Source organism: Lampetra fluviatilis, chromosome 3, assembly GCF_964198595.1.
Source record: "Lampetra fluviatilis chromosome 3, kcLamFluv1.1, whole genome shotgun sequence".
In the NCBI taxonomy this organism is placed as follows: Eukaryota; Metazoa; Chordata; class Hyperoartia; order Petromyzontiformes; family Petromyzontidae; genus Lampetra; species Lampetra fluviatilis.
Window position 1 is genome coordinate 24107444 of NC_136277.1, and position 26472 is coordinate 24133915.

A 26472-nucleotide genomic window follows, 5' to 3' on the forward strand; every position below is an offset into this window, starting at 1 on the left:
TCCCGTTCAATTTATTTTTCCCGATCATTGAGTGAGATTGTGTGTTAGGGTATCCGTGTTTTAGTGTATGAGGATTAGAGGGCATATCAGTGAGTATTAGTGTGTTGCTGCTTTTGTGAGTGTATTATTGTTTGACCTGGAAAACTCGTGTGTTAGGGAGTACAAGTGCATGTTAGAGTGTGTTTGTGTATTGGTGAGTGTCGTTGTTGTTGGAGAGTGGGCGAGGACCTGAGAACAGCGCTGCCTCAGCGCCGTCAGGAGCTCCGCTTCCTGGTTCTGGCACTGATCCTGCAGCGCCTGCAGACAGCGGCTGAGACGGGCGCTACGAGCCTACACACGAGGATGCAGGGACATCAGGAGACACGGAGTGAGATCATGAGGCACGGGGACACGGAGAAAGATGAATACACAGGGACACACAATGAGACACACGGGAACACAGAGATACAGGGAGAGGACACATGGAAACGCAAGGACATGGGGAGACATGGAGACACCGTGAGACATGGGAAAACGGAGATATATGGAGACATGGGGACACTGGGACAAATGAGGATACGGAGATACAGGAAAATAGAAACACTCAGGCACAAGGGGATACAACAACACGGGCACCCATAAACACGGGGAGACACATGGCCGTGGAGACATAGGGAAGCAGGGACATGGGAAAACGAGACAGGGACACAGGAGAGGCATGAGGAGGTATGTGGATATCAATTCACAGCAACACAGACATGGGGGCATGGCACGCAGAAACCCAGGACAAAGGGACACGGAGACACGCGGGGTGACATGGAAAGACACAGAGACACGAGGACACAAAGAGCACACCGAGGGTGCATGTGAGTGTACAACTGAGGATAAATGTGTGTGCTGGTGTGTATACAGTACAGGTGAGTATGTACAGGTGTATGTGTTGGTGAGTGTATATGTGAGTGTACAGGTGGTTGAATGTATTGGCGAGTATACAGGTGAGTATGTACTGGTGAGTATCCGCGTGAGTGAGTATCCAGGTGAGGGTGCATACAAGTGAGAGTCTAGGTGAATGTGCGGTTGAATGTCCAGGTGAGTGTCGGTGATTGTCCAAGTGAGTGTCTGGGTGTGTGCATAAGGTAAGATGTCAGGTGAGTGGCCAGGTGTTTAGGTGTGTGCAGGTGAGTGGGATCACCTCCTCCTGCTGCAGCTGCTGCTGTAGACTGGAGCGGTATTGAGGCGTGCGCATGTGAGACATTAACTGCATGTACTGCAGCCTAAATGAGTCTGTACACACACACATATATACACACACACATGTACATGTACAAACAAGCCTCTGACCAAATAACCTGGAATGTACCCAGATCTCAATAGATCTAGGAAGCCAAGCAGATTTGAACCTGGACAGTGCCTGAAACAGTGACCACCATGCACACACAGGTTGTTAGAGGGTTGGGGCTGCATGTGTGGCAGCAGAGAACAGTACAGAAAAATCCACTGTAATACTGTAATTATATGCAACCACATCTATGCCCTTCACCAACCCGAACCGGTGTTGTTAAGTGTGGTCAAATAACTCGCACGACCCACACACTGGGTGCGGAGGTCTCCATCCAGCAGTGAATTGGTGAAGCGCTGTACATGTACAAAGACAAATGACAAAAATCACCCGTATAGCCTGAACAGACTGTTGGGGAAAGTGCTGTTAGTAAGCACCTATTGAGACCGCAACAGCACACGAGGGGGTAGGTGGCCAGCACCAACCTCAGCTGCCTTTGTCTCGCGAGTGCTGATGCTTACACACCGCACCTTGTACACACACACACGCGCGTCCATACATTAAAAACCTGCTGCTGAGCATGAACAGGAGGAGCCACCGAAGGCATCGCAGTTTTTCTCAACATGCTGAGCTGCGTTTCAACACGGCCTGTGCGGTCTTCATCGGGAGGGGGGGGGGGGGTTCTTAGGTTTCGCCCCAACAGATTGACCATTTTAAAGGTATCAGTGGCCAATCGTAGAAAGCCACAAGTGCCATGTGACCAGTCGCATTTTTCCAGTCATATGACAGTGGCCAATCAGACACGAACCCAGTACTGGCTACACCTGCATGTAAAAAAAGAACACTTTGGATTAAGTTTAACAGAGGTTTTTTGGGTGAGATCACATAAATATATACATTTGTCGTTAAAACCCGCCACCACCCGACACAGCCAACTAGTAAGGGTTGTCACGTAAACAGAGCCAATTTTTCACTCGTACAGCACACCGGTGTGTTGGAGAGCCAAGCCACAACATTTACAATCTGGCAATAGCCAGATTTGTGGAGAAGTCCACCTGTTTCGTTCCTTATATAGAGGCGTAGATGTGGTGAGCACGCTTCTGCGCTCTTGCGCCACGTGGGGGGGGGTGAATATAAAACAAGCAGTCATCAATTATGCATCTCTGTTCACACTGATTAAGTTTTTTTTAATTAGACATTTTTAAAAAATCTTTAGAGAGTCCAAAGCACTTCATTGGAGAGATGGGAGTTTTGAAATCCGCTTGTGTGCAGGCACCAAGTGGATTGTTGCATTGCAGGATCGTGTGAGGTAGCGGAGGCTTGGGGAGGCCTTTTGTTCAGCAGTGGATTGACCAATGGCTGATGATGATGAAGATTTTGATTTCAGTTGTGTCGGCACGAACTCTATCACACTCACAAGCACGTGCATAGCGTGTCTTACCCATGAGTCTGTACAATGCAGGAGGTGTAGAGGCCATGAGACCAGGAGAAGCACCCAGTCCAGGAAAGGCTTGGGCTAGGCCCCGATAGGGGCTACCTGGGGGGCTCCGGACGTCTACACACACATGAACACGTGTATTGTCGATAAAAGCCACAGACACGGCCAGAGACACTCATACATATACAAAATGTGTTAACATTTATATGCACACATGCATGTCTGTATGCCATGATTAAACTTGTAAACGAATATAGGTGTGCACAGACGTTTGTATACACGGGCGGTCTTCATATAAATGGTATGCACACATGTACACACAAAAAGATAAATATCCCTTGTATAGCCTACACAAGCTGGTGGGGCAAGTGTTGTTAGTGAGCACCTATGAAGGCTGGCACAGCACACAAGGGTGTGTGTGGCCAACACCACGATGATGATTACATACCACTCAGTTAAGGTTGATTTGACCTCAGGGGAGGTCCAGGACCAGTTAATATATTCACCACTGATGTTGGCCGTGAGCGGAAATCTAACTCCGGTAGCCAAAATCGTTGCGCAGTGTGCTAACTTGCATACACAACCAAGACAAATATCCCCTTAACCTTACCGGGCTGTTGGGGCAAGTGCTGTTAGCGAGAACCTATGAAGGCCGGCATGGCACAGGAGGTGGTGGTGCAGTGAGCGCCATGCCTTACCCGCATGCACACGCGCACACGCATCTCTCGGCCACATTTCTAAGCGCGCACACGTCGACACGCACGTGGATTACACACCTGTGCCCTGCACGTGCGTCAGCGTCTGCGCATGCAGCAGCTCCAGCGCCGCGTCCGCAGCCGCCGCTCCACCCCCGCCGACGCTCCCACCCCTCCGAGCAAACCTCTCCACGCCACCGCCCGCCCCCACAGGGCTGCCCGCAGCGGCACGGGGCTCCACGCCCTTCCTGGGCCTCCCCCTCCGCTTGAGGCACAGGCGCCGCCCCCGCATGCGGCGCAAGCGCGGAACTTTGCCGTTGACGCCGGGGCCCAACGCAGGGCCCTTCCCGGACTCCGCCGCTGCTGCTCTTGCTGCTGCTGCCGCCGATGGAGGTGGTGCTGGTGGAGATGGTGTCCCAGTGGCCGGGCGTGCCGCCTTCTCTTCTCGCTGCTCTATCCGTGGCGCCGACTCCTGTGCAGGCTGTGGGAGGGGGGGGGGGGTAAAGGGAGAAAGTGGGGGAGGGGAGAAAGGAGGTGGTTACAGAACTGCCATTGCTGGGCTTCCATAAGGTGAGAGTGGACGGAAGTCAAGGTGTTGCAGTCACAGCTCCCGGTGGGTGAGGTCAGGTGCATTGATCAGTGTGGGCAAGATGTGAGATAAGAGGTCTGGATATAAGGTCAAAGATCAGGTGTATGAATTTACAAGTCACAGTGAGATTGTAAATAAAGAGGTCAGGGTAATGTCAGGATGGAAATTCAGAGGACCAATGCGGTCAAGATACGAGGTCAGATGTCAGGGTAAGTTAAGAGGTCAGGGGTATGTCAGAAAACTAAGTGAAAGGTCACAATCAGATAACGTTAAAATGTGGTCCCGGTGTGAAGCTGACGTTAGGTTATAAGATCGGAGGACGGAGAATGGGACAAGCTGTGACGTGGCGAGGTCACAATGAAGGGGTGCAAGGTCATGGCCATGCAGGAACAGCTCAGCAGATTAATTAATGACTGCTCCACACGAGTGTTGGTAACGAGCACGCGGCCATCGCACTAATCAAGTCGATCATTACTGCGGTGAAAAGGAAGGGGGTTTGGGTTGGGGGTGCCTGAGACCTATGACTCTTCTTCCCCCACTAAGGGTCGAAGATCAGGTATTAGCAGTCCATGCAGGGATTGGCGATGATTCGAGGAGGCAGAAATTGGTTAAGGGTAAGGGTGGAGGGAGGGGCGAGAATCGGCATGGCAACACTAACGCCATCTCAGCCTTAACGGATGCTCGTAAACACCGCACGCCACAACTTTAGGCCTCGCGCCGAGGGGAGCGACGGTTTCAAATGTATGGCTGCACTGCACGAGGTGCGGCGAGGTCCATTAGGGAGAGAGGGAGGGGTGAGGTTAGCGGCTGAGGGGAGGCGCCACCCACCTGCAGGGGGGTCCATCCCTCGGAGGGACAGACCCCAGGGTCACCGCACTGCCCGCACGAGCACGCAAACACGCGGTTACACTCGCGGACATGTACGTACAAAAAACACATGAACACGTAAACACACACACACACAAATATAGCAACTTAGCACAGAGGTTTTCGCAGCCAAGAATATTATTTACAATTGCATTTTGGATTAGGCCAATTTTGTCTCGTGAGAACCTCCCACTGGAATAAATTGCCAGAATCAGAATCGTTATTTATCCTGGAAGAATCCGATGAGCTACGGGGGTCTTTTTCACGGATGTCCAGTAGAGTTTAACACGTCGGCTTTCGCGACCAATATCATCCATAATACAGGTTGTTTTGGGTTAGATCGTGTAAATAATTTTATAATAAATAAATTTTATTTACACGATATAACCAAAAAACAGTATAAGTGTTTAACATGGAAAACCATTATTCATTCAGCCCTCCGATAACTTAAAGGACAATTCTCACGACGAAATGTATCTAATTGTATCCAATCGAGTCAAATCGATACATCCGATTGTGAAAATTGTTCTTAAATGAACCCAGTGAGACAAAACAATAAGATTCGGAATCAAAATAATAAAACAGAAGCAATGATGAACAGGATGAAGGGCTTGTCGAAAACCACTTGATGTGATCGTGAAAAGCAGCGCACAGGCGTGGGAAGAGAAATGCGTTCAAACAATGCATGCCGCCAGACACTACGGTTAGAAAAACACGGAATCACGGCAAGAAAAGGGAAACGAAAGATGAAAAACGTGCAATCAAGCATGGTGCAACTGAAATGAGTTTGTGGATCAGGCAGCGAAGGTAAATCATACCGACGTAAGGAAAGCCAAGTGAGCTTGGACAGGGCACACATTGCGAGAAAGGACGATGGCAAGCGGATGAGACTGGTGATGTAATGGCAACCAAAGGATAGAAAACAGTCCAAGAGGACATGACAGAGGAGTGTGGGATGGTGATGGCATGGGGAAGCCATCATCCAACAGTGGGTAGAGAATGACTGATGTTGAAGATGACACACATACAGACGTATTGGCCATGTATATTTAATTGTAAAAAAATATATTACAGAAAAACACATCATGTACAATTTATACGCACCGTGGAGGGGTAAGTGGGTGAATGAACAAGTGACCGAGTGATTGGGTGAACGAGGAGTGGGTGGGTGAGCTAATCAGTGGGCGATTGGAAGAGTCAATGACTATTGGACTATTATTCAGGAGGGTCTTGCATTGTGTTTTTTTTATAAGTTTTAGCAAAGTTATGAGTGATTATACATGTGGCAGGAAATCGGAGCTCCCAGAGAAAACCCACGCATGCGAGGGGGCAACACTATCCCCATACATATGGAAAGAGATGCCGAATATTCTACTTGCTGTACTGCCTTCTGCTGGCGAGGCAGGGCATGGCACTTTCAAGTAAGCAGATGCGCAAGGGGTGGGGTGAGTGATTGAGTGAGAGCGAGCGAGCGAGCGGTGGCGAGGAGTGAGCGAGTGAGTTCACCTTGCAGGGGCTATTGGAGCTCCCCTTGTTCTCTTTGTCTTTCTGCTGCCGGCGACGCACCGCCTCTTGCTCCTCCTGTACTCAGGAGACGCAGAGAAATTAGTCAATACGGGCGCGCAGACTTCAGAACAGAGACACATGTTATTATTATTATGCAGGAAAGACCAAGTCTCGGGACTTTTTCAGGAGGATGGTGCCAAGTTTTCGGAGTAGGGGATGAAGATTGCTCGGTACAATTAAATCTTGGTACATGGGGACATGAAAATCTGGGACATGGTGACGTGGAGACATGAAGGCATTAGGACACGGAGACATGAAGACAGGGACAAGAAAACATTTGAATACAGGGAAACAAGCACATGGATGAAACGGAACATGAGACAGGGACACCGTGACACGGTACACAAGTACATGGAGACATGGGGATAAGAAAACAGAGACATGGATAATGAGACGTGAGGACATGCTAGCCCCATCTGGTTGAGGGTGTCAATGACGAGAGGTAATCAATCTCAATGGACTGTTTCATTTTTGAGAACAGGTTTTCCCCTTTTTTCTGGCAACAAACAGCTGTGTTAAGATATTAGAACACCAAACTGAAACCTTTTACAAGGAATCATGTCTGCATTAACCACAATACTTGTGGTCAGAATGCAAACCAAAAACATACTCTGATAATATATGCATTGTCTTTGCAACTGATTGGTCCACACCAGAGACAGCTTTCTTTTGAGCTTAGTCTCAAAACGGTGTTAGACCAGAGGACGCCAAAAAGGCGTACAGCACAAAGACAATGCACTATCAGAGTAATGAGAGCTCGGGGTGAACAACTACATCATGGGACCTCCTTTGCCAGTACCAAAATATGAGAATAGGTTTTCCCTTTATTCTGGCAACAAACAGTATTTATAGATAACCTTTATTTCCCCTATAAATACTGGATCTCAGTGGGGAACCTCAAGTGTTAAATAAAGGATGTCAATCACAATAAATGTCAATGGTGTCCCGCGTGGCTAATTTTAGGAAGTCAATGTACCGATTAACCTCGATGGGCTCTCGCATGGCTGAATAATTGACGCCAATGCCAAGAGGCGGTGAATCTCAATGGGTTCTCCCTCCGCTCAATCAGAGTCGAGGTGACATCAGTGTGACCACTCACCCTGATTTTGGGGTTCTTGAGGCTCGAGAAGTAATTCTCCAACTAAAGCAAACACAGCAAGGTCAGCAGTGTCAGTGGTGGTTGATGATGGGTGGTGCTGATATTGATATGGTAGTGATACGGTCCTGATGCTGATGATGATTATATGTGATGATGGTGGTGGTGGAGGAGTTTATGATATCATGGTGGTGGTGACACTATGATGCTGGTGATCATGGAGGTTAAGGTGTAACGTTGTCTCAAAAGAGTCTGGTTGAAAGAGTGTAGGGGTGTGTACCGTGTGTTATATGTGTAAATGTGCATCAATACGTGTGTTGTGTGTATATTTGTAGTGTATTGAGGGGAGTGGTCATGAGCTAGTTAGCCAAATGCACTATGAACCCTGCAACTTGAGTTTGTTTCCCGTTCACGGCTAACATCAGTGGTTAACATCAGTATGAGCCTCCCCTAGGTCGCCTCAGCCTGAAATGACTACCTAGTGCAGTGTTTAAACACTAGCAGTGGGAAGACCAAGGCGGTTGGACGTAGTTCTGGCCAAACCACCCCCTCATGCACCGTGTCGGCTTTCATAGATGCTCACGAATAGCACTTCCCCCAACAATCTGTTCAAGGCATTGTGGGGGACCTTGGTCTTTGTGTGCATGTGTGTCTCACGATGGTACGGTCGATGGTGTGTAGGTAGTACGACACAGGCTTTCCCGTCCACGACACAGAGCCCTTGAGTGGAGACAGCTCCACCACCCGCATTATCGTGCCTATGTCTGCACACAGAGACACACGGGTGAGACACAAGGCAAGACACGCGGGGAGACATGATGACACGCGGAGACAAATTGTGAGACACAGGGACACACATGAGGAGACATAGGGACACATGAGTACATACACACAGAGACACACAGGGTCACATGCAGACACAGACACACAGGAACACACAGGGATACACGGGGTCACATGGAATCAGAGACACACAGGGGCATGGGGACACATGGAGACAGAAATTATATCTAAATGGGGACGTATATAAATATACAAAGCACACAAGCACATATGGGCATAGGGACACATAAAGGAACATGTGAAAATGGAGGCAATGGGACAAATTAATACACAAAGATAAAACGCAAATGCATGAATACACACACATAAACCCAATGGCACACACATCAACACACTGACACACACCTGCCCATGTGAGACACAGAATCAGAATCTTTATTTATACTGGAGGAATACAATGAGCTATGAAGCTCTTTTTTATAAATATCCAGTGGGGCAGGTCAGCAAGTTACAACAAACAATACACTTTGAGCAGCCCAGGACACACAACTTAAGTGTGGCTACAAGAGAAGAACCATCGTGATCGCTGTGCAAGTGATGATTTCGATTTCTTACCACTCAGGTTCCTGCTGTTTATTCTGAAGATGAGAGGAGCAAAGGGCTTAGATGAAACAATCTTCCCTCCTGGCAACGCACACAAAACACGCATGCAGGAGCAGCAACATCAATGGTGAGATGATCGTCACCAGCAGTTACACGAACAAATCGTAACTTCTTCATCGTCAGCAGCGGTAACCATCATCATAGTAGCCGCAAAGTCATTGGTGACATCGGTGGTAGCAGCACCGGCAGCATAATCACAGCCAGCAGCAAGGACATCACTTCTATCATCACAGTCATTGCCAGCAGCATCAGTAGCAACATCGTTAGACACAGCAACAACTTCACCATCGCCGCCACAATGGGGTGTATGTGTGGCTCAGTGTCTACTATGTGAAGTGCAGGGTCTGTAGTGTGACTGTGGAGGATGCGATGGTTGTTGTGCTTATTGCTGTGGTCGTGGTTTCTAGTGCCACTACTCACGCTCCTTCATGTTGGCGAAGCGTTCCTTCAGCTGATGGTCGACCTCTGGTCCAAACGCGAAGTTATTGACGAACACCACGCTGCAAACAGGACACACGTCACAGTCAAGGAGAGTGTCTATTTCTTTTGTTTTTACACAACTGCTGAGGACAGTACATGTGTGTGTGCCCATGGGGAGCCATAGTGTAGCAGTTAGCACGGTGCGCGAAGAGCCCAGAAACCCAAGCTCGATTTGCACTCACGGCCAACACCGGTGACGAATATCTGAAACGGTCTTTGGAACTTCTGTCGGACAACTCAGCTTCAAATGAGTACTTGGTGTGAAGTGTAACTATAGCCACTCAGGAGACAAAGGCGGCCAGGCGTGGTGCTAGTCACCCACCTCCTCGCGTGCCGTGCCGGTCTTCATAAGTGCTCCATTACAGCACTTGCCCCAAAAGTATTTTAAAGCTATTTGGGGGCTCTTAGTTTGTTGTGCACGTGCGTCTATACATGTGTGTATGATGTCCTATGTTAGCACCTGGTGGTGGCAATCCTGTCCAACCACTCATCAGATAGAAAGTCTCCTTTCTCCAGCTGCAAACAAATAGCAACACCATCATAAGCAATGTTAGTATTCTCTTAATCACTATCGACACAATCAACATCACCCACATAATAATCATCATCAAAATCATTACTATCAAAAAAGATGACGTGAACATCATTAACACTCTCTGCCGTTAAGTTTATTTAAATATCCATACCATAAAAATAAACATCAACAATACAATTACCACGAACAACACCAACAAAGCCAAAAACACCAATGTTATTACCACAACCAAACAACTGTTGGTGTAGTGCGTGGAATGTGCTGCATGCACTGTGGGTGTGTAATGTGTGTCGCGTGTGGTGAGCGAATGGAAAATGTCGTGGTAATTCGTGAGTATCTTTACCGTGTAGTCTCCGTGCTTCTTGCCGTACCACCGCATCCACTTCTTAAACTCTACATGCATAGACTAGAACCGACAACATCACCATCATCACCATCACCATCATCATTAGCTCCTTACCTTGTTTCCATGTCTCCTCCATGCTTCCTTGTGTCTGTGTGTCCCCATTTTGCTCATCACCTCCCCGTGTCTCCCAATGCCTCTTATGTCTCCCCATGTCTTTCCATGTCTACGTACCTCCTCCATGTCTCTGTGTCTTCCATACCCCCCTGTATTTCCCCATGTCTCTGCGTGTCCCTGTGCCTCACCTCTGCGTATCGAGCTGGGATCTCTGCCTTCTCCACACCGTAGCAATGCTTACAGGGAGTGGCGGCAGCCACCTGTAGCACCACCTGACCTACACCTATAGGACACGTGGGGAGACGCAGGGACATGGGGAGAGACGGGATTTGTAAACGGTGGCACGGGGAGAGGGGAAGGCATGGTGAAGTCGCAGGGACATACCGGGATTTACGGGGATACAGGGAAAACGGCAGATGTAATCAGGTATGGGGAAACAGAGAGACAAAGGAATGCCACAGGCACACATGAGGAAACACAGGGAGTAATGAAGAGAAATTAAGACAAAGGAATGCATGAGGAAACGGAGGCATGATGAGATATGAGGATACATGATAGGAGCACACGAGAAAAAAAACACAGAGACACATCGGAGGCTTGTTGAGACACAGATTTACTGTTTACATGGTCACATGTAAACAGAAACAAGAAGATACAGAAAGACAACGAGAGACACATAAATACCAGAGCACACGTGAGGAGACACAGGGAAACATTACAACGCGGAGTGGCGACCCGAAGTCGGATCGCGCACCGATCCGCTCACCGCTGCCCAGGTCGACGAAGGTGTCGTCCTCGGTCATCTGCACCTCGTCGATCATCTGAGCGACAAGGTCGAAAGAGGTCTCCCCGTACACCTCGGGCGAGAAGGGCTCGTAGTTGTTGAGCTTGTCGGGGTCGGTCACCGAGTGGTTGTACACCTGCTGCAGGATGTGGCGCAGAAGCCCCGTGCACGGCCGCGTCTGCATCCGCATGGGTCTTGCGGTGCCTGCCCACTGTGGAGGGGGGGGGGAGACGTGGTGAGGAGGGGAGAAATTAAGAGAAGGGAGATGTGGAGAGGAGAGAGGCAGACGTGGGTAGGAAAGGAGAGACTTGGAAACACAGTGAGAGGGGAGACAAAGCGGTGAGTGGGAGATACGGTAAGATACAGGAAGGAGAGAGGAATCGTGGGAGGAGATGGGAGGCACGTGGTGAAGGGAGACATGGGTGGGAAAAAGGGATACAATAAAAAGGGGAGACACAGAAAGGGGATGGAAGACATGGGAAGGAGACAGGAGGTATGAGGAGATAAGATGAACACAAGAAAACAGACAGCTAATTATGGAGTGGTTTGTGCCATTAGTGCTCGTTTAGATGTGAGTGGGCGAGGCTCTCACCAGCTGATGGATGCTGTCGATTGCCCGATTGTATTTATCGCACAGCTTCTGCATACTCTCAAAACTACATAAACATCAACACCATTAGAAACAATGTTAGCATCAATACAAACACCACGATCATCACAACTAATTACGTACATCAACATTACCATCATCAAAACGATACTCATAATATCAACACCATCAACATATACATAAATATTTGTACTTGAATTGTAAATGTTGTGGATTTATTACTCTCCAACACACTGGTGTCCTGATTTCGTACCGAATTGGCATGTTTTGCTTACATGACAAACCTTACTAACTAGCCTTTTGACCGTCTAAGGATGGATGTATTGCAGTAAATCTGAAACTTGCAAGCAAAAAGCAGACCGCGACGTGATATTCATTGCATTAATTCGTGTGCAATTAGTAAGGGTGCGGTGACACAGACCTATTTTATTTTAAGGTTATAATCCCTTGTTCATCATGACGTCCTTATTACTTTGATGTCTCAATAGCGTTACGGAGATCGCGTGACGTGAGGGAGGAAGAGGCACCTCGGCCCCCCATGTGGAGTGACGCTAGCCGCTAATTATTATTAATGGGGGGGGGAGGGGTGTCCATTTGGAGGACGTCACCTTATAATGATTATTAATGGGGGCTGGTCGACGTGGAGTGACGTCACGAGCGTTGCACACAGACATTCTTGGCTCATTATAGTAGAGAATAATAATGGAGGGGGTGTCCATTTGGAGGGCGTCACCTGCTCTATATTATTAATGAGGGGGCTGTTCGATGTGGAGTGACGTCACTTGCACATGATTATTAGTGTGGGGGGGGTGTCCATTTGGAGGACGTCACCTGCTCATGAATATTAATGAGCGGGGCTGTTCGATGTGGAGTGACGTCACGAGCATTAAGGACAAACATTCCTGGGTTACTATAGTAGGTATTGGCTGTGTCGGGTGGTGGCGGGTTTAACGACACAACTTTTATATTTATGCGATCGCACCCAAAAAGCCTCGATTATGGATACATAAACATCATCATTAACATTAAGACCACCACCAACACCAGTGTTGGCATTAAAGAAGGTGTGTGAGTGTCAGGGCTAGAGTGAGTGTTAGTATACTTCTTTTTACAGTTACTGGGCACAGACCATGACCGAGCCTCAAAACGTAAAGCGACCAACAACAAAACTGTTAAAGTTGTCCATAATACAGGTTTTTTTTTTGGGTGAGATCGCGTAAATATAAATGTGTCTCGATTTAAAGCTTTCGTGACTGCAGGAAAACCAGGTCTGTCGAGGCGCCTCGACAGACCTGGTTTTCACCTGAGGACGGCTGCTTGCGTTGTGGCCGAAACGTCGTGAGAATTGTTTTATTATGTTTTATTTTTATTATTTTATTACTTCCCTTCTACGTGACTTTACCAAAAGAACCAAGAAGATATAAATGTGTCGTTAAACACGCCACCACCCGACACAGTCATTCAGTAATGTTTGTCACGTAAACAGAACATGCCAATTCGTTACTAGTACAGCATACCGCTGTTGGAGAGAAAATCCACAACATTTACGTACGACATTTCGCCAGTAATTACAACAAGCATCATTAGGCGGACAGCCAGATTTGTGGAGAAATCTTCCTGCTTCATTCCTTAAATAGAGGTATAGATGTGATGACATCAATTGTGAGCTCTTGTACTCGATTATAATTCGTACGTTTCTGTATCAATGAGCAAGGCTCAAGCAGTGCGAGGAAAGAAGCAGATACATTAAGTCTTTTGACTTCCGGTGTGGTGGCTAAACACAGTATCGTCTAGTCAAAATAGTCAGCCTAGGCCCTCAACGTGGGTGGACAAATCAATCGGTGAAGTTCACGTGACCAGTAACCACAGTAGTACTCTTTGTTTTTTTCGGTAAAGTCACGAAGGTAAAAAAAGAAAACAAATTAATTAAATCACGACGTTTCGGGCGCAACACAAGCGTCCTTCTTCAAGTGGGGACAACGTAAGGAAAGCACAAATGCTTAAGTTTGTGCTTTCGCTACATGGCTTTACCGAAAAAAACAAAGAGTATGGATCCTTGCAGTCACGAAAACTTCAAATCTAGAAGCACAGTAGTGTTGGGTCTAGGACTGCAGTAGTAGTAGTTAGAGCGAGTACCTCTTTGTGTCGTAGTCCACAAGGACGTGAGTCTCCATGGCCATTTTCAGCTCGGGCACCTCCTCACTCACCCACCTGGGTTCACACACATATATATATACGGCATATAAATATAAACACACGCAAAGATGCCCCGTTTATCCTTGCATACTATTGGGGAAAGTACTGTCATTAAGTACCTCTTAAGACTGGTATTGCACACAAGAGTAGTGTGGGCACACCACTCAAGAGACATACACAAGTGGAATAGTTACACACAGAGGTACACACAAATAGACAACCGCTGTTTGCCATGAAATGGAGGTGACGTCACCACGACGCTTATGCCAGGCTAGGTGTACCCTGAGAATATGTAAACGTCGAAGGTTTTCCGGCAGGTCACAAGACAGAGCCAGGTGCCATGGGTTGACGATGATGATTGCCAGATGGCACCACCTGAGCTCCGCACTATGCCAAATTGCTGCGTTTAAGCCACCCGGCACTCCTATCATTATTGAGCGTCACTCCTTTGCCCTCCGCTGTTGTTGGAGTGTGACTGCCTCCAACTGCCTAGTAGCGTCCTCAACGATACTCTTCCAGAGGCCAATCTTGACACCGCTAGTGCCAGTTATTGACAAGTCCAATCAGCTCCACATCCTTTTGGATTGCATCAGCCCATCTCTTTTCTAGTCCATGCCGTGCCCATTTAGCACCCTCTATCCAGCCAAAAAGAAGCTGTTTGGGCATTGAGTAGCTGGACATGACCAAGCTAATGGAGCCTCGTCTACCAGAGCTCATGGAACTGGGTCCAGATCTTTCTAGGATCTACAAGCTCCTCGCACAATCTAGTCTGGTTAAAGCCAGGATAAATTGTACGAAGGCCAGCCTAAATGTTCAAAGCAGTGCATATGTTCCTTTAAACGTTTCACAAGCACAGATGAGGGGGGGGCATCCAGGGTGGTAGGAGGGTAAGCTATTTTTTTTTGAATTTTGTACTCTGAAAAAATCGTACCATAATGTCATACCGTACCTTTGAATATATTTTCGTACCGTACCAATATGGTAAATTTCGTACCGTAATTTAGTACCTTATTTCGTACCTAAGAGAACAAAAAAGCCTACAAAATAAAGAATATATAAGAAGCAAGCTTATAGTATATCGTTTTGCTTGATTGTTTTGGAATAAAGCTCCTTACACTTAAAAAAAAATCTTCTGTAAACGTGTTTTGGATTTTTTCCCTCGAATTGACAAACAATTACTGAACCAAAATTGCATAATTTCGAAATATTGATTAAAATGCTTTACATTCTCATCCGTTATCAATGGAAAGTGGCATTTTAAGAAATGAATCTTGCGTGACGTTTAAGTTTTTGATAACTGATGTGTTAAATTCTTGTAGCCGCCTTTAAAGACAAGAGAGTAGAATCATTATCAGAAATTAAGAAGCTTAGCTTCGAATTAATTGATCACCAGAGTTGATATAAAAAGAGTACGAAAAAAACAAACTTTTGCACCGTACCGGAAGAAAAAATATCGTATCGTACCGTATTTAAAAACAAAAATTCCCATACTGTACCTTTGGTGGGCATAACTGTGGCCGAGAATATCTGGAGCTTTTTTTATGGAGCAATACGCCAGCTTCCACACAACGTTACGCAACTGATGAAAAGATGCTGCTCGACTGATTCGGAGCGAGAGCTTCGTTGCCAAACCAGAGCTGGTCATAAGCACGGACAACTTCTCTAATCTCTTTAAAACTACCCCATCACAAATGGAACGTTGAGGGGACGAGTGTTTTTTTAATTTTTGTGGGGTCTACACAAGACAGACAAGACAGACAATACAGGACAAAAAACCCTCGTAAGCCTTAACATAATTTTGGGGAAAGTGTTGTTAGCGAGCTTGCTGCGGTCCAGAGGCACACACACACATGTATACAAAGACACACACAGCTCCATAGACATGCGCGTGTGCACACAAATAGGTACACACATACACAGGGACACACAGATACGCACGCAGGTACACACACAACTGCCCCCCCCCTCACCTGATGGTCTCTATGATTTCATGAGCAGCGTCGTGGTGTTTATCCTGCAACGACACCCACAAGTACAATTTAGTATTAGGGTTGTGGGTGTACCAGGCTCGTGTTAGTGTCGTTAGAGTGTTATGGTTTGATTAGTGTTAAGGGTAACGGTTAGGGCTTGGACTAATATAACAAAATTAGGTTTAGTGTTTGGGCTATTGATAGTATTCGGATGAGTGTTGGTGCTAGTACAGTATTTGTGTTACTACCATTGTTCCGGCTAGTGTTGGTATTACGGCTAAGGCTGGTGTCAATATTAAGGCTAGACCAGTGCTAATGTTAGGGCCACTGTTAGGAATAAGGCTGATATTATTGTTAAAGCAAGGGATAGTGTCGGTGTTATGGCTAAGGATGGTACAGTATGTCTTAGGAAGAGTGTTAGAGCGAGAACTCGTGTAAGGGTCAGTGCTCGGGCTAGGAGTAGCCTTAGAACTAGTGTTAGGCTCGGTGTTAGTGTTAGGACTCGGGCTCGTGCTATAGGCTCAGTGTTAGTGTTAGTCACAGGGCTATTTCTTGGGGTTAGTCACAGGGCTATGTGTGAGGCAGTGAAGGCAGCAGACGGAGACTCACGTAGACCGGCAGAGGCCACGGGTAGACCGCCGGCTCCACGCCGCTGGGGCTCTTCAACCTCAGCTCCCGCGTGTCTGCGGCCTTGTCGCCCATGGCGGAGGGGGTCCCGGGTCGCGGGGGTCCCGGGTCGGGGGAGAGACGCGGCGGGGGGGGGCAGAGGAGGGCGGGAGACGCTGAGGGGGACACGGGGAGACACGGGGAGGCCAACAGAGGCAGGGAGACACGAGGATTTTACGGGGAGATGCTTCGACAAACTACGAGACACGGGGAGAGGCCGGGGAGAGAGGGGGGGAGGGGGCACAGGGAGGAGAACGACACGGGGAAATGTGGGAACACGGCAAGATGCGGGGAGACCTGGGGCAGAGGAGAAGGGAGACGCGGGGTCACACTGGGAGGAGGAGGAGGGGGGGGGCACGGGGAGACGCGGGGAAGAGGAGGGAGGCACGGGGAGACCCGGGCACACGACTCCCTGTGCCGCCTTGAGGCCGGGTCCCAGGGACCCCGCGCTTCTCTTCCGTTTGTTCGCGTTTTTTTCACCGAAGGCCGCGGGGGGAGTCGGACCCGGCCTCCTCCATAGACACCAATGGCTGGGGAAGATCTCTACCGTCTTCCGGAAGATCTCTACCGGCTTCCGGAAGATCTCTACCGTCTCCGGAAGATCACTACCGTCTTCCGAAAGATCTCTACCGTCTTCCGGAAGAGCTCTACCGGCTTCCGGAAGAGCTCTACCGGCTTCCGGAAGATCTCTACCGGCTTCCGGAAGTAAGAGACCTCTTTGTATTGAAACTCGCGGCGACTTCCGTCTGCGGGATCTTCTGGAAGTTTATTCCGCCTGTTTTTTACAACTTCCGGAAGAGGCCAACCGGCAGATTGCCTTGGTAAGGGGTGGGGGTCGTCGGTGGGTGGGGGTGGTCGGTAGGGGTGGGGAGGGGGTTTTCCCATCACGTGACCGATTGGCGCACGTGCCGTCACGTGACCCGCGTTCCCACCAATGACGTCATGGGAGTTTCCTCGCGATCTGGTTACGATGGAACCGTGCAGCACCGTCTCGTATTTCATTAAATCACCCAGATAACTTTACGTTTATTAAATAACCGCGACAACATCTCGGTATTATCAGACAATGAAATTATACACTTCGGGATTTTCCACAACATGTCACCATTATACCATGAGAAAAAATCAATAAAAATTGATAACGTCGCTAATTTAATTGCACCATACGAAACCAAAACAACTTTTGCCATTCCGCAAATGGCACGTGGCCATTGAACGCCTCTCGCCCAATCAGCCGCGGGGGCTTTCGCCTGCCCGCCCCCACTGTGCTGGGCCAATCAGCGCTGTCCCCCACCCCAGCCCATGCGCACTGGGGAATCTGAAAGGGTTGGGGGGGGGCAAGGTGACCCCCAAGTGGGGCGGGGGGGGGGGCAAGGTGACCCCCAGAGGGGGGGGGGGCAAGGGTCAAGGGTCGCGGCGAATCGACTGAGAGGGGCCATCCGTCTTGCATCTCGCACAATCTCGTTCTCGTTACAATTGTATTGTCTGAACCGGTCATTGGGACCACCCGTGGGTCGACTCAGCCTCAAGTTAGTACTTGGTGCGATGTGTGAACTCACTGGGGAGACAAAGGCGGCCGGGCGTGGGGCTGGCCACGCACCCCGCCGTGTGCCACAGCGCTGGCCTTCATAGGTGCTACTCGCAAACATCAATTGTCCCCAACAGTTTATTGCAGGTTACTGATGGACAGCCAGTTTTGTTTTACCAGGTTTAGCTTTCTACCAGGTTTAGCTTTCTTTTTTCACACTTTTGTTATGTAGGCTAGGCGTAGTCACAAACCGAACCTCTCCATAATAAAGGCTCAGTCTTTTGTTATGCAGTCTATTCATAGTCTCAAACCGCACCTTACCATAATAATAAAAAGTGGGCCATTCCTGCCCCCCCCTCAACCATTATATATACGGAGTGGTATCTCCTGTAATCTCTCATTTACTTGATACAGCTGTCGGGCTGTGACGGTTCCACCTGAAGACGGAAGCTTGTATTGCCTCTGAAACGTCGTGATTTTTATTTTATTTTACTTTTATTAATTTAAATTTTTTACCTACGTGACTTTACCGAAAAAACCTAAGAATATAGTCTTTTAAAGGCAATAATTATGCTAATTACATTTATATAGTGCTTTTCATTAAGGGGCCGTCCATAAATGACGTCACGCACCTGGGGGGGGGGTCAGACATTTGTGACGATGTGTGACGAGGGGGAGGGGTTTGAGAAATGTGACGTCACATCAAAATGCGCAACTTTAAATAAATACTAGCATAAGTACCCGGCGTTGCCCGGGTGAAAAATATATTTCTTAATAACCTTACATATATACACAGATGGGCTGCTACCCCCCCCCCCCAGCCACGATCTCCTGGGCCGCTGTGCAGTAATATGTACGGCCTATAGTGTGGTGGGGTGTCGAGGCCTAGTACCGTGCAGAGCCTCCGGCCTCGCCTAAATTGCCCACCCGACTGAGGCTGGGTACAGGGGCCGTTACCCCCCCCCCCCCCGCGCTACAATAATACTGTGTAATCGCTATAATTTTATAATCTACCGACCCTATAATAGTAATTGCACACATTGTGGTGGGGGGGGGAGTGAAGACGTGAAACTTTGATGAATTTACCTCGGAGTCGCGTGTTATTGCGTGCGCATATTTTTAACGGGAATTAAAAATGGCGTCCACCCCGCAGCGAATGCGTCGCTACCCGTTGCCAGGGGCAACCGCCGTCCAATGAAACTGCGTATGGTCCGGCGACACACAGACAGACAGATTTGCGATTTTATATATATAGATAGACAACACGTTCTACTTACATTTTGATTGAAAGCTTTCGTGACTGCAGGGATTCATATTCTTGGTTCTTTCGGTAAAGTCACGTAGAAGGGAAATAAAAGAATAACAAAAGAATAAAATATATTATTTTATTATTTCCTGTTCTACTTAATTAAATAGACTTTTTAATAAATGTTTTGACCTACAACATCAGAGTGCAGCGCCACATTAAATACGCACTAGAATGACAATAGTTTAAAGCGATTTGAAGCATGTTTTATTTTGGGGGGGGGGGCAGAGCTTTGTGACGTCATATTTGAGGGGGGGTCAAAAATAGTCCAAAATCGCGTGACGTCATTTATGGACGGCCCCTAAGGACACAGAAGCAGCAGCAGACAATCAGCATAAAAATAACTACATTTTTAGAACCATTGGTGAAATGAACTAAACGTTTAATAAGTGGAAGCATATAAATAGATTTCCAGGCGCCTTTGAAAAATGTCCACAGACTCAGAGATCGCTGATATCTCGTGGAAGAACACCCATAGACAAAAATCTCGACCTGGGAATGCAGAGAAGATCTGCATCCCAAGATATTAAGGGAGCGTTGTTATAAGTGTCACCTCGGCTATATATTTGTGACAAATCTCCGCTTGCTAGCCCTGTTCGAACAAAAATTAAAGAAAAAAACATACAACGACCAAAGATAACATGAATATACTGTCGTTATCGAGCTGTGTAAACCCACATGGAATTGTATTGGTGTGGTAAATTTATACGTGTATAAGAGTCATTTTGTCACTCGATTGATGGGTGAATTTGTAATTTTGGTGACCCTAGGGTCGCTGTTGCAAATGAGACTCTGGTGCTGGTCTTTTGAGTTCTCTCAAATAGTTAATCATCTAAATAAAGTCCACACATTTGAGCTGGGGAGGGGGGGGGGCTATATCACCATAAGCTGGTCAGTGTGGAAAGCTGAAGGCTGGGAGCATTAGGCGTGGGAGCATAGAAGTTATCCACAATATCGGTATTTTTGGGTTCGATCGCATACATTTAAATGTGTCGTTAAACCCGCCACCACCCGACACAGTCAAATAGTAAGGTTTGTCACGACGGGTTTAACGACACGTTTATAGTAATAGGTTCTTACCCTTTTATCTGACACCTTTACACAAGGGATCATGTTTGCAATGATCCCTTGTATAAAGGTGTCAGTTTTGGTGCCAGATAAAAGGGTAAAAACCTATTACTATATCTTGCTACTGGCAAAGGAGGTCTCATAATGACACGTTTATATTTACGCAACCCAACCCCCGCCCAAAAACAACCCCTCTTATACTCTTAGCGTTTTTCGGTAAAGTCACGTAGGTAAAAAATAAAAAATAATAGAAATAAAAAATAATAATAAATAATAGAAATAATAATAGAAATAAAATATTTTTATTTCTATTATTATTTATTATTTCTATTTTTTTACCTACGTGACTTTACCGAAAAACCTATGAGTATGAATCCTTGCAGTCACGAAAGCTTCAAATCTAGAACCCCTCTTATGGCTAACATTACTCGCAAAAGCCTCCTTTACGGTGTTAAAGCCTCGAAGTCACACATCAAGAGGAGACTGCCCCCTGCTGCCAAACCAACGCATCGCACGCCACCACTCAACTCTGGGGCTGGCGCTAGAGGTCAAATAAACCTCTGAGCTGGCAAGGCGAGCCGAGCGCGTTTTTTTAATGTCACAACGTCCCACTCGGCTCACCGTCCGATTGAGGCCGCGATCTCTTCACCGCCTCTGCCACCTTCGCCGACATGGCGAGCGAGCCGAGCGCGGATGTCCGCCTCCGTCGCCAGCAGATCTTCACCCTGCGGCGGCAGTGGCTGCGTGACCAGGAGCTGAGCCCCCGGGAGCCCGCGACGCTGCCCGGGACGCGGCCGGGCCCCGTGGCGGCGGCCTGGGCGAGGTTCCTGCAGCCCGGCACGGCGTGGAGGCTTCGCGTGAGCGGCTCCGCACGGCTCACGCAGGAGACGTTCTCTCGCAACGCTCCTCGCGATGATCACTTCCACCACCTCCCCTGCCTGCCCTGCCTGCCTCTTGACGCCTTCGCCCGCGTTCGCTGATTATCTAAGCGCCTGTCGAAGGCCTCCACCGTCAGCTGCACGCTAACCCCCCAAGACATTCACCTCCACTCGCTCGGCTTTAACCCTCTGAACGTGACCTTCACCGTCTCTCACTCACCTCGACTCGCAACCCCTTCGCGTCCACCTCCGCCTACATCGACCCCTTCATCCTCACCGCAGTGCGATTGTGGCTACGCGACCTCAACTATGGGGCAGTTTAGGTTGGCTACGTGCGGTGCGAAAGAAGTTAGACACATATACACGTGGGACATCTCGTGAACCGATGTCGTCTGTGCGCCTTCAGCGGAGGAGGGGCAGCAAACCCACACGAACTCCCTCTTGAGAGCCCTCGTCGTGGTTAGCGGACCTCGACAAGGACATTCGGCTCTTGCACATACGGCCATAGGCAAGACTAGATGAGAACCATCACCTCCACTCTTAACAGCAACCCTCCCTCGCAGCCACCCTACCCCTCACCTCCACTGTCACTCATCCTGACCTTTAACCTCCATGCGATAGTTTTGATGTTTTGATGCTGTTGATGACGGTGTTTGCGTTTATGATGGGATGTTTTGTTATTATGGCGATTATGGTATTGATGTTAATGGTAATTATGTCGATGGTATATTTGGATGTTGATGGTGTTAATAATGGTGGTGGTAATGTTGATGGCAATGGTTTTGATGTTCATGGTGATGGTGGAAGTATTGAACGATAGTATTGGTGATGATGATGGTGGTGTTGATGTTGTTTGCAGACGTACCGTGCGGCACAGTCGCTCTCGTTTGGGTTTCGCTTTGTTCTGGTCCCGGCCTGGATCGTTCACTACTACTTGAAATACCACGTGGCCACGGTGTGAAAACAACAACCACCACACAATTTCACTACTACCACCACATGCACCACCACAACCTCCACATTTACAGCCATCACTACAATACTAGCACAACCACTACAATACCAGCACAACCACTACAATACAACGACAACCTCTACAATACCATTTTGACCACAGCAACCACAACCACTACAACTACAATCTCATCACAACCACAGCCACCAATGTTACGACAACCACAGTTACCACTGCAATACCACCACTATACCAGAAGCATCACTGCAATACCACCACTATACCAGAAGCATCACTACAATACCACCACATCCATCAGAGTACCATCACAGCCACCAATTCGATACCACCACTACTATACCATGACAACTGGTTACCACAATGCCACCTCTTTACAATTATACCAAGACACTAAATATAATTACATTCACACTGACCCGTAACAATACACACAACCACACAACAAATCATAACAACTATAAGCACGAGCACACAACAATCATAACCACAGTATAACCTCAACAATTATCACATGAAAACAATCACCACAACATCCAAACATCACTGTTACACAGCCACAACATTCACGACAAAACACAAACACGGCTAAAGTCACAGCACATGATTACAATACCGGCAATACAAAATTACATACAAGTGCATCTGCATTACAACCACATCAACATCTACCACGACCACACGACACGACCATATTAATCATCTACTGTATATTGATGTTGATAATGTTGATGTCGTTGCAGGATGTACCATACGGTCATTGTCGCACCAAACCTAGGGTTTACCCGGTGAGTATGCATGCCTCTGTGTTTCCCTGTGAGTAACTGTCTTTGTGTTTCACTGTGTTTTACTGTCCGTGTTTATATCTGTGTGGGAATATGTGGATGTGTATCCATGTGTGTTTTTTTGGGGTGTTTCTGTATGTCTGCCTGTGAATGTGTGCATATCTATACTGTATATGGGGAGCAGTAGTGTAGCAGTTGGCGTGCTGCACTACGAACCCAGCCCCCGAGTTCAATTCCCACTCACGACCAACACTAGTGATGATTATCTGAACTGGTCTTGGGCCTCCCCTAAGTCGACTCAGCCTCAAATGAGTACTTGGTGCGGTGTGTCAACATCGACCACTTGGGAGACAAAGGTGGCCAGGCATGGTGTAGCCACCCACCCCCACATGTGCTGTGCCGCCCCTAATAGGTGCTCACTAACCGCACTGGCCTCAACAGTCTGTTAAGACTTTTTGTATATGTGTGTATATTTTGGTGTATTCATTATGTGTATGTGTGTGCTGCAGGGTGACACAATTGTGGAGACTGGGGAGGTGATCCCTGAACTGAACATCCCCCACGCCGATCACCACTGAGACCCCTGTCCATCCCCTGGAACTCGACAAGTTGGGGTCAAGTAGCCAAGGGGGGGGCATAAAGCAAATTGAGGGAGCACAGCACATGGCTAACCACCCCCCCATACACTATCGTAAATGTGTTGTGGGGAGGGAAGCTGCCCCTGCTGCCCCCTATGTATCTACGTCTGCGAGTAATGCAAAACCCACATGCAGTGGCCTACCTTAACCATCGTCATCACCAACATCGTATTGATTGGAGAATTTAAATAAATGAATTCTAACTTAACATCTGTGGGTGTGTCAGACTTGTTTTCTGAGCAATGGAGAGAGAAAGGTGTGATGGGGGCTACGGTGAGGGTTCGGATGGGAGGTTAGATTTAGGATTTGGGACGGTGATAGGATTAGTGTATGGTTTATGATCAGAGTTTGTTAAGTTGATTGGCATAGGGTCAGTGCAGGGCATAAAGATATTAAGGTTGGTTAGTGTTTGGGTTAATGTTAGGATTTGGGTAAAGTTTATGATTTGGATAGGGATGCAAAATACCACAGAGTCCATGCTAGGGTCAGGATTCGAGTTCAGGTTAAAGTTTGGGGTTAGGATTAAGATAGAGTAAGAGTCAAGGTTATTAGTGTATGAATCAGGGTTAAGGATGGGGTCAGAGTTAGGCTTTTAGCTGTTAGGGTAGGTCCAGTTTAGAGTTTGGGTCAGGGTTATGAATAAGATAAGGATTTTAGCTGTTAGTGCCAGGGATAGCTTCACAATTAGACTCAGGGTGGAAGGTTGTGTCAATTTCTTGGCGATTGATTATTGCTGGGCTGATTACGATTATCCCCGGCAATTAGTGCTGAACGAATCTTCCAATAATCGTATTTGAATCCCACAATTCCACCCGACATCCCTGCAGGAATCCTGTTTCTTCTTTGGGTGATACCTGTGTTAGTACTGTGGGATCCTAATATAAGCGATTCTACCGTTGAAGAAATGCTGTCCTCCGCTGACCTCGTAGTCCAGAACTCCCCTCAGTTATCTATGCTGTCGATTGCTCACGTCCAGGTTCAAAATCTTGTTCTTTTCCACCACCTGTGACTCTTGTCTATATACATAATAAATATGCCTATTCCGATATTTCCTGTCGGGACACGATATTAATCCAAATTGTATGTCTTGTGTATCATGCATTAGGCTCCCATTCATTTTAATGGAGATGTTTGAATCACCATTGAAATTAATTGGAATTTCATGGACAATTCCTAAGCTGTCACAGAATCCCAATTTATTCAATGGAGATTCGTGTGTATCCATACAAACAAGTGGGATTATTTGATAGCTTGAGAATCATTTGGTGGAATCTAGATTTGAAGCTTTCGTGACTGCAGGAATCCATACTCTTTGGTTCTTTATTTTTTTTTGCTTGCTGTGGTTTTCCCACCTGATGATGATTGATTGTGTTGCAATCGAAACGTCGTGATTAATTTCATACCTACGTGATCTTACCGAAATAACCAAAGAGTATTTGGTGGAATGTTAATCATTTCAATGGACAAGCAGGAATCGCCATTGAATTGAATTGTTATTCTCCGACAGTCTTAGGAAACGTTTGTGGCATCTCTACTAATTTCAATGGCAATTCGTGCTTCATAAAAAATAAGATTGTGTTGCATGATCCTTATGATGTTTATAAATCCCAGTCAGTAGAAACATTAATGGCGAAGCAAGAATCGCCACTGGAAACTGTCAGAGAATTGCCATTCATTGTAAGCTTTGCTTCTCCAGTGGTTATAATTGGCTGCCTGACACAGCAGAACACGATTGCCATTCAGCAGCAAACGCTTTGGCAATTCCTGCATAGAACACCCTGGCGATTCCAAAGATCTCACAATCCTGTTAGGAATCCTATTTGATTCCGAGCATTGAATTGCAATTCGAGGTGAGGGTTCATCGGAATAGCCCAACACCGCTGCTGCTCACAGCTCATTAAAATCATCACAGGACAGCGTGTGACAAGGACAATTAACTCATTTTAATTAGAAGGCCCAGTTAATTGCATCACATTAATCAGCACACATTATTTTGTACATTATATATTACTGTATACATGTGATAAAAGCACACACTGTACATGCATGAGCATGGTATACGTATACCCTTTATAGACTCACCAATTCAACTGTTTGTGAGCAACTGTTAGGGCTGGTGTGAGCACGCATTTTGTGTGTATGGTGAAGATAGTGGTGCAGTTGGAACTACCAGCTGCTGTTGTCTTGCCAGGGGAGAGTTTATTCAACTACTATCACTTTTTATTTTACCAGGTAAGGCCCACTGAGCTATATAGCTCTTTTTCAGAAGCGACTTGGCCACAAATGATCGCCCAACGAAGTGGCTTATCACGTGGACATTTATAGCCGCCAAATACTCTAAAGCAGTGGTTCTTAACCTTTGCTGCAGCCTTGCACCGCTTTGGTTTTCCATCGTATAAAAAATTATAATGTAAATAAATACATAGGATTGATTAAACAAAATAGTACTCAGGTGCCCGTGCTTAATTTGTGTTTCGATGATTTGCCTTCGAAAAAAATCTGGCATGTATCACACCCCCAGAAAGGGCATCTCGCACCCCCAAGGGGTGCGTACACCACAGGTTAAGCACCACTCCTCTAAACGCATGTTGATTCTAAATGTGGAGGGTAAAACCAGAGGACTTGGAGAAACATCCACAC

At 47.3% G+C, this 26472-nt stretch overlaps 2 protein-coding genes across 2 annotated transcripts in view; one reads left to right on the top strand and one right to left on the bottom strand.

Moving 5' to 3' along the window:
• Nucleotides 1-17174, bottom strand: part of DOT1L (DOT1 like histone lysine methyltransferase) — a 28108-nt gene extending 10934 nt beyond the window's left edge. Inside the window, 21 exon segments of the mRNA XM_078885552.1 lie at nt 229-330; nt 1172-1263; nt 2700-2813; nt 3473-3872; nt 4809-4856; nt 6354-6428; nt 7513-7554; nt 8167-8273; nt 8908-8976; nt 9376-9455; nt 9896-9951; nt 10314-10376; nt 10619-10713; nt 11197-11425; nt 11807-11870; nt 13961-14035; nt 15991-16034; nt 16600-16793; nt 16796-16837; nt 16840-17137; nt 17139-17174. Coding sequence (XP_078741678.1) covers nt 229-330; nt 1172-1263; nt 2700-2813; nt 3473-3872; nt 4809-4856; nt 6354-6428; nt 7513-7554; nt 8167-8273; nt 8908-8976; nt 9376-9455; nt 9896-9951; nt 10314-10376; nt 10619-10713; nt 11197-11425; nt 11807-11870; nt 13961-14035; nt 15991-16034; nt 16600-16793; nt 16796-16837; nt 16840-17137; nt 17139-17174 — 2325 coding nt within the window.
• Nucleotides 17175-21141: 3967 nt separating this feature from the next.
• On the top strand, nt 21142-24040 carry NDUFB6 (NADH:ubiquinone oxidoreductase subunit B6). Its single transcript, XM_078885553.1, has 4 exons — nt 21142-21415; nt 22296-22391; nt 23153-23197; nt 23704-24040. The coding sequence occupies exons 1-4, from the start codon at nt 21230-21232 to the stop codon at nt 23770-23772; spliced, it is 396 nt and encodes a 131-aa protein (XP_078741679.1). The 5' UTR covers nt 21142-21229; the 3' UTR covers nt 23773-24040.
• The last annotated feature ends 2432 nt before the right edge of the window (nt 24041-26472 follow it).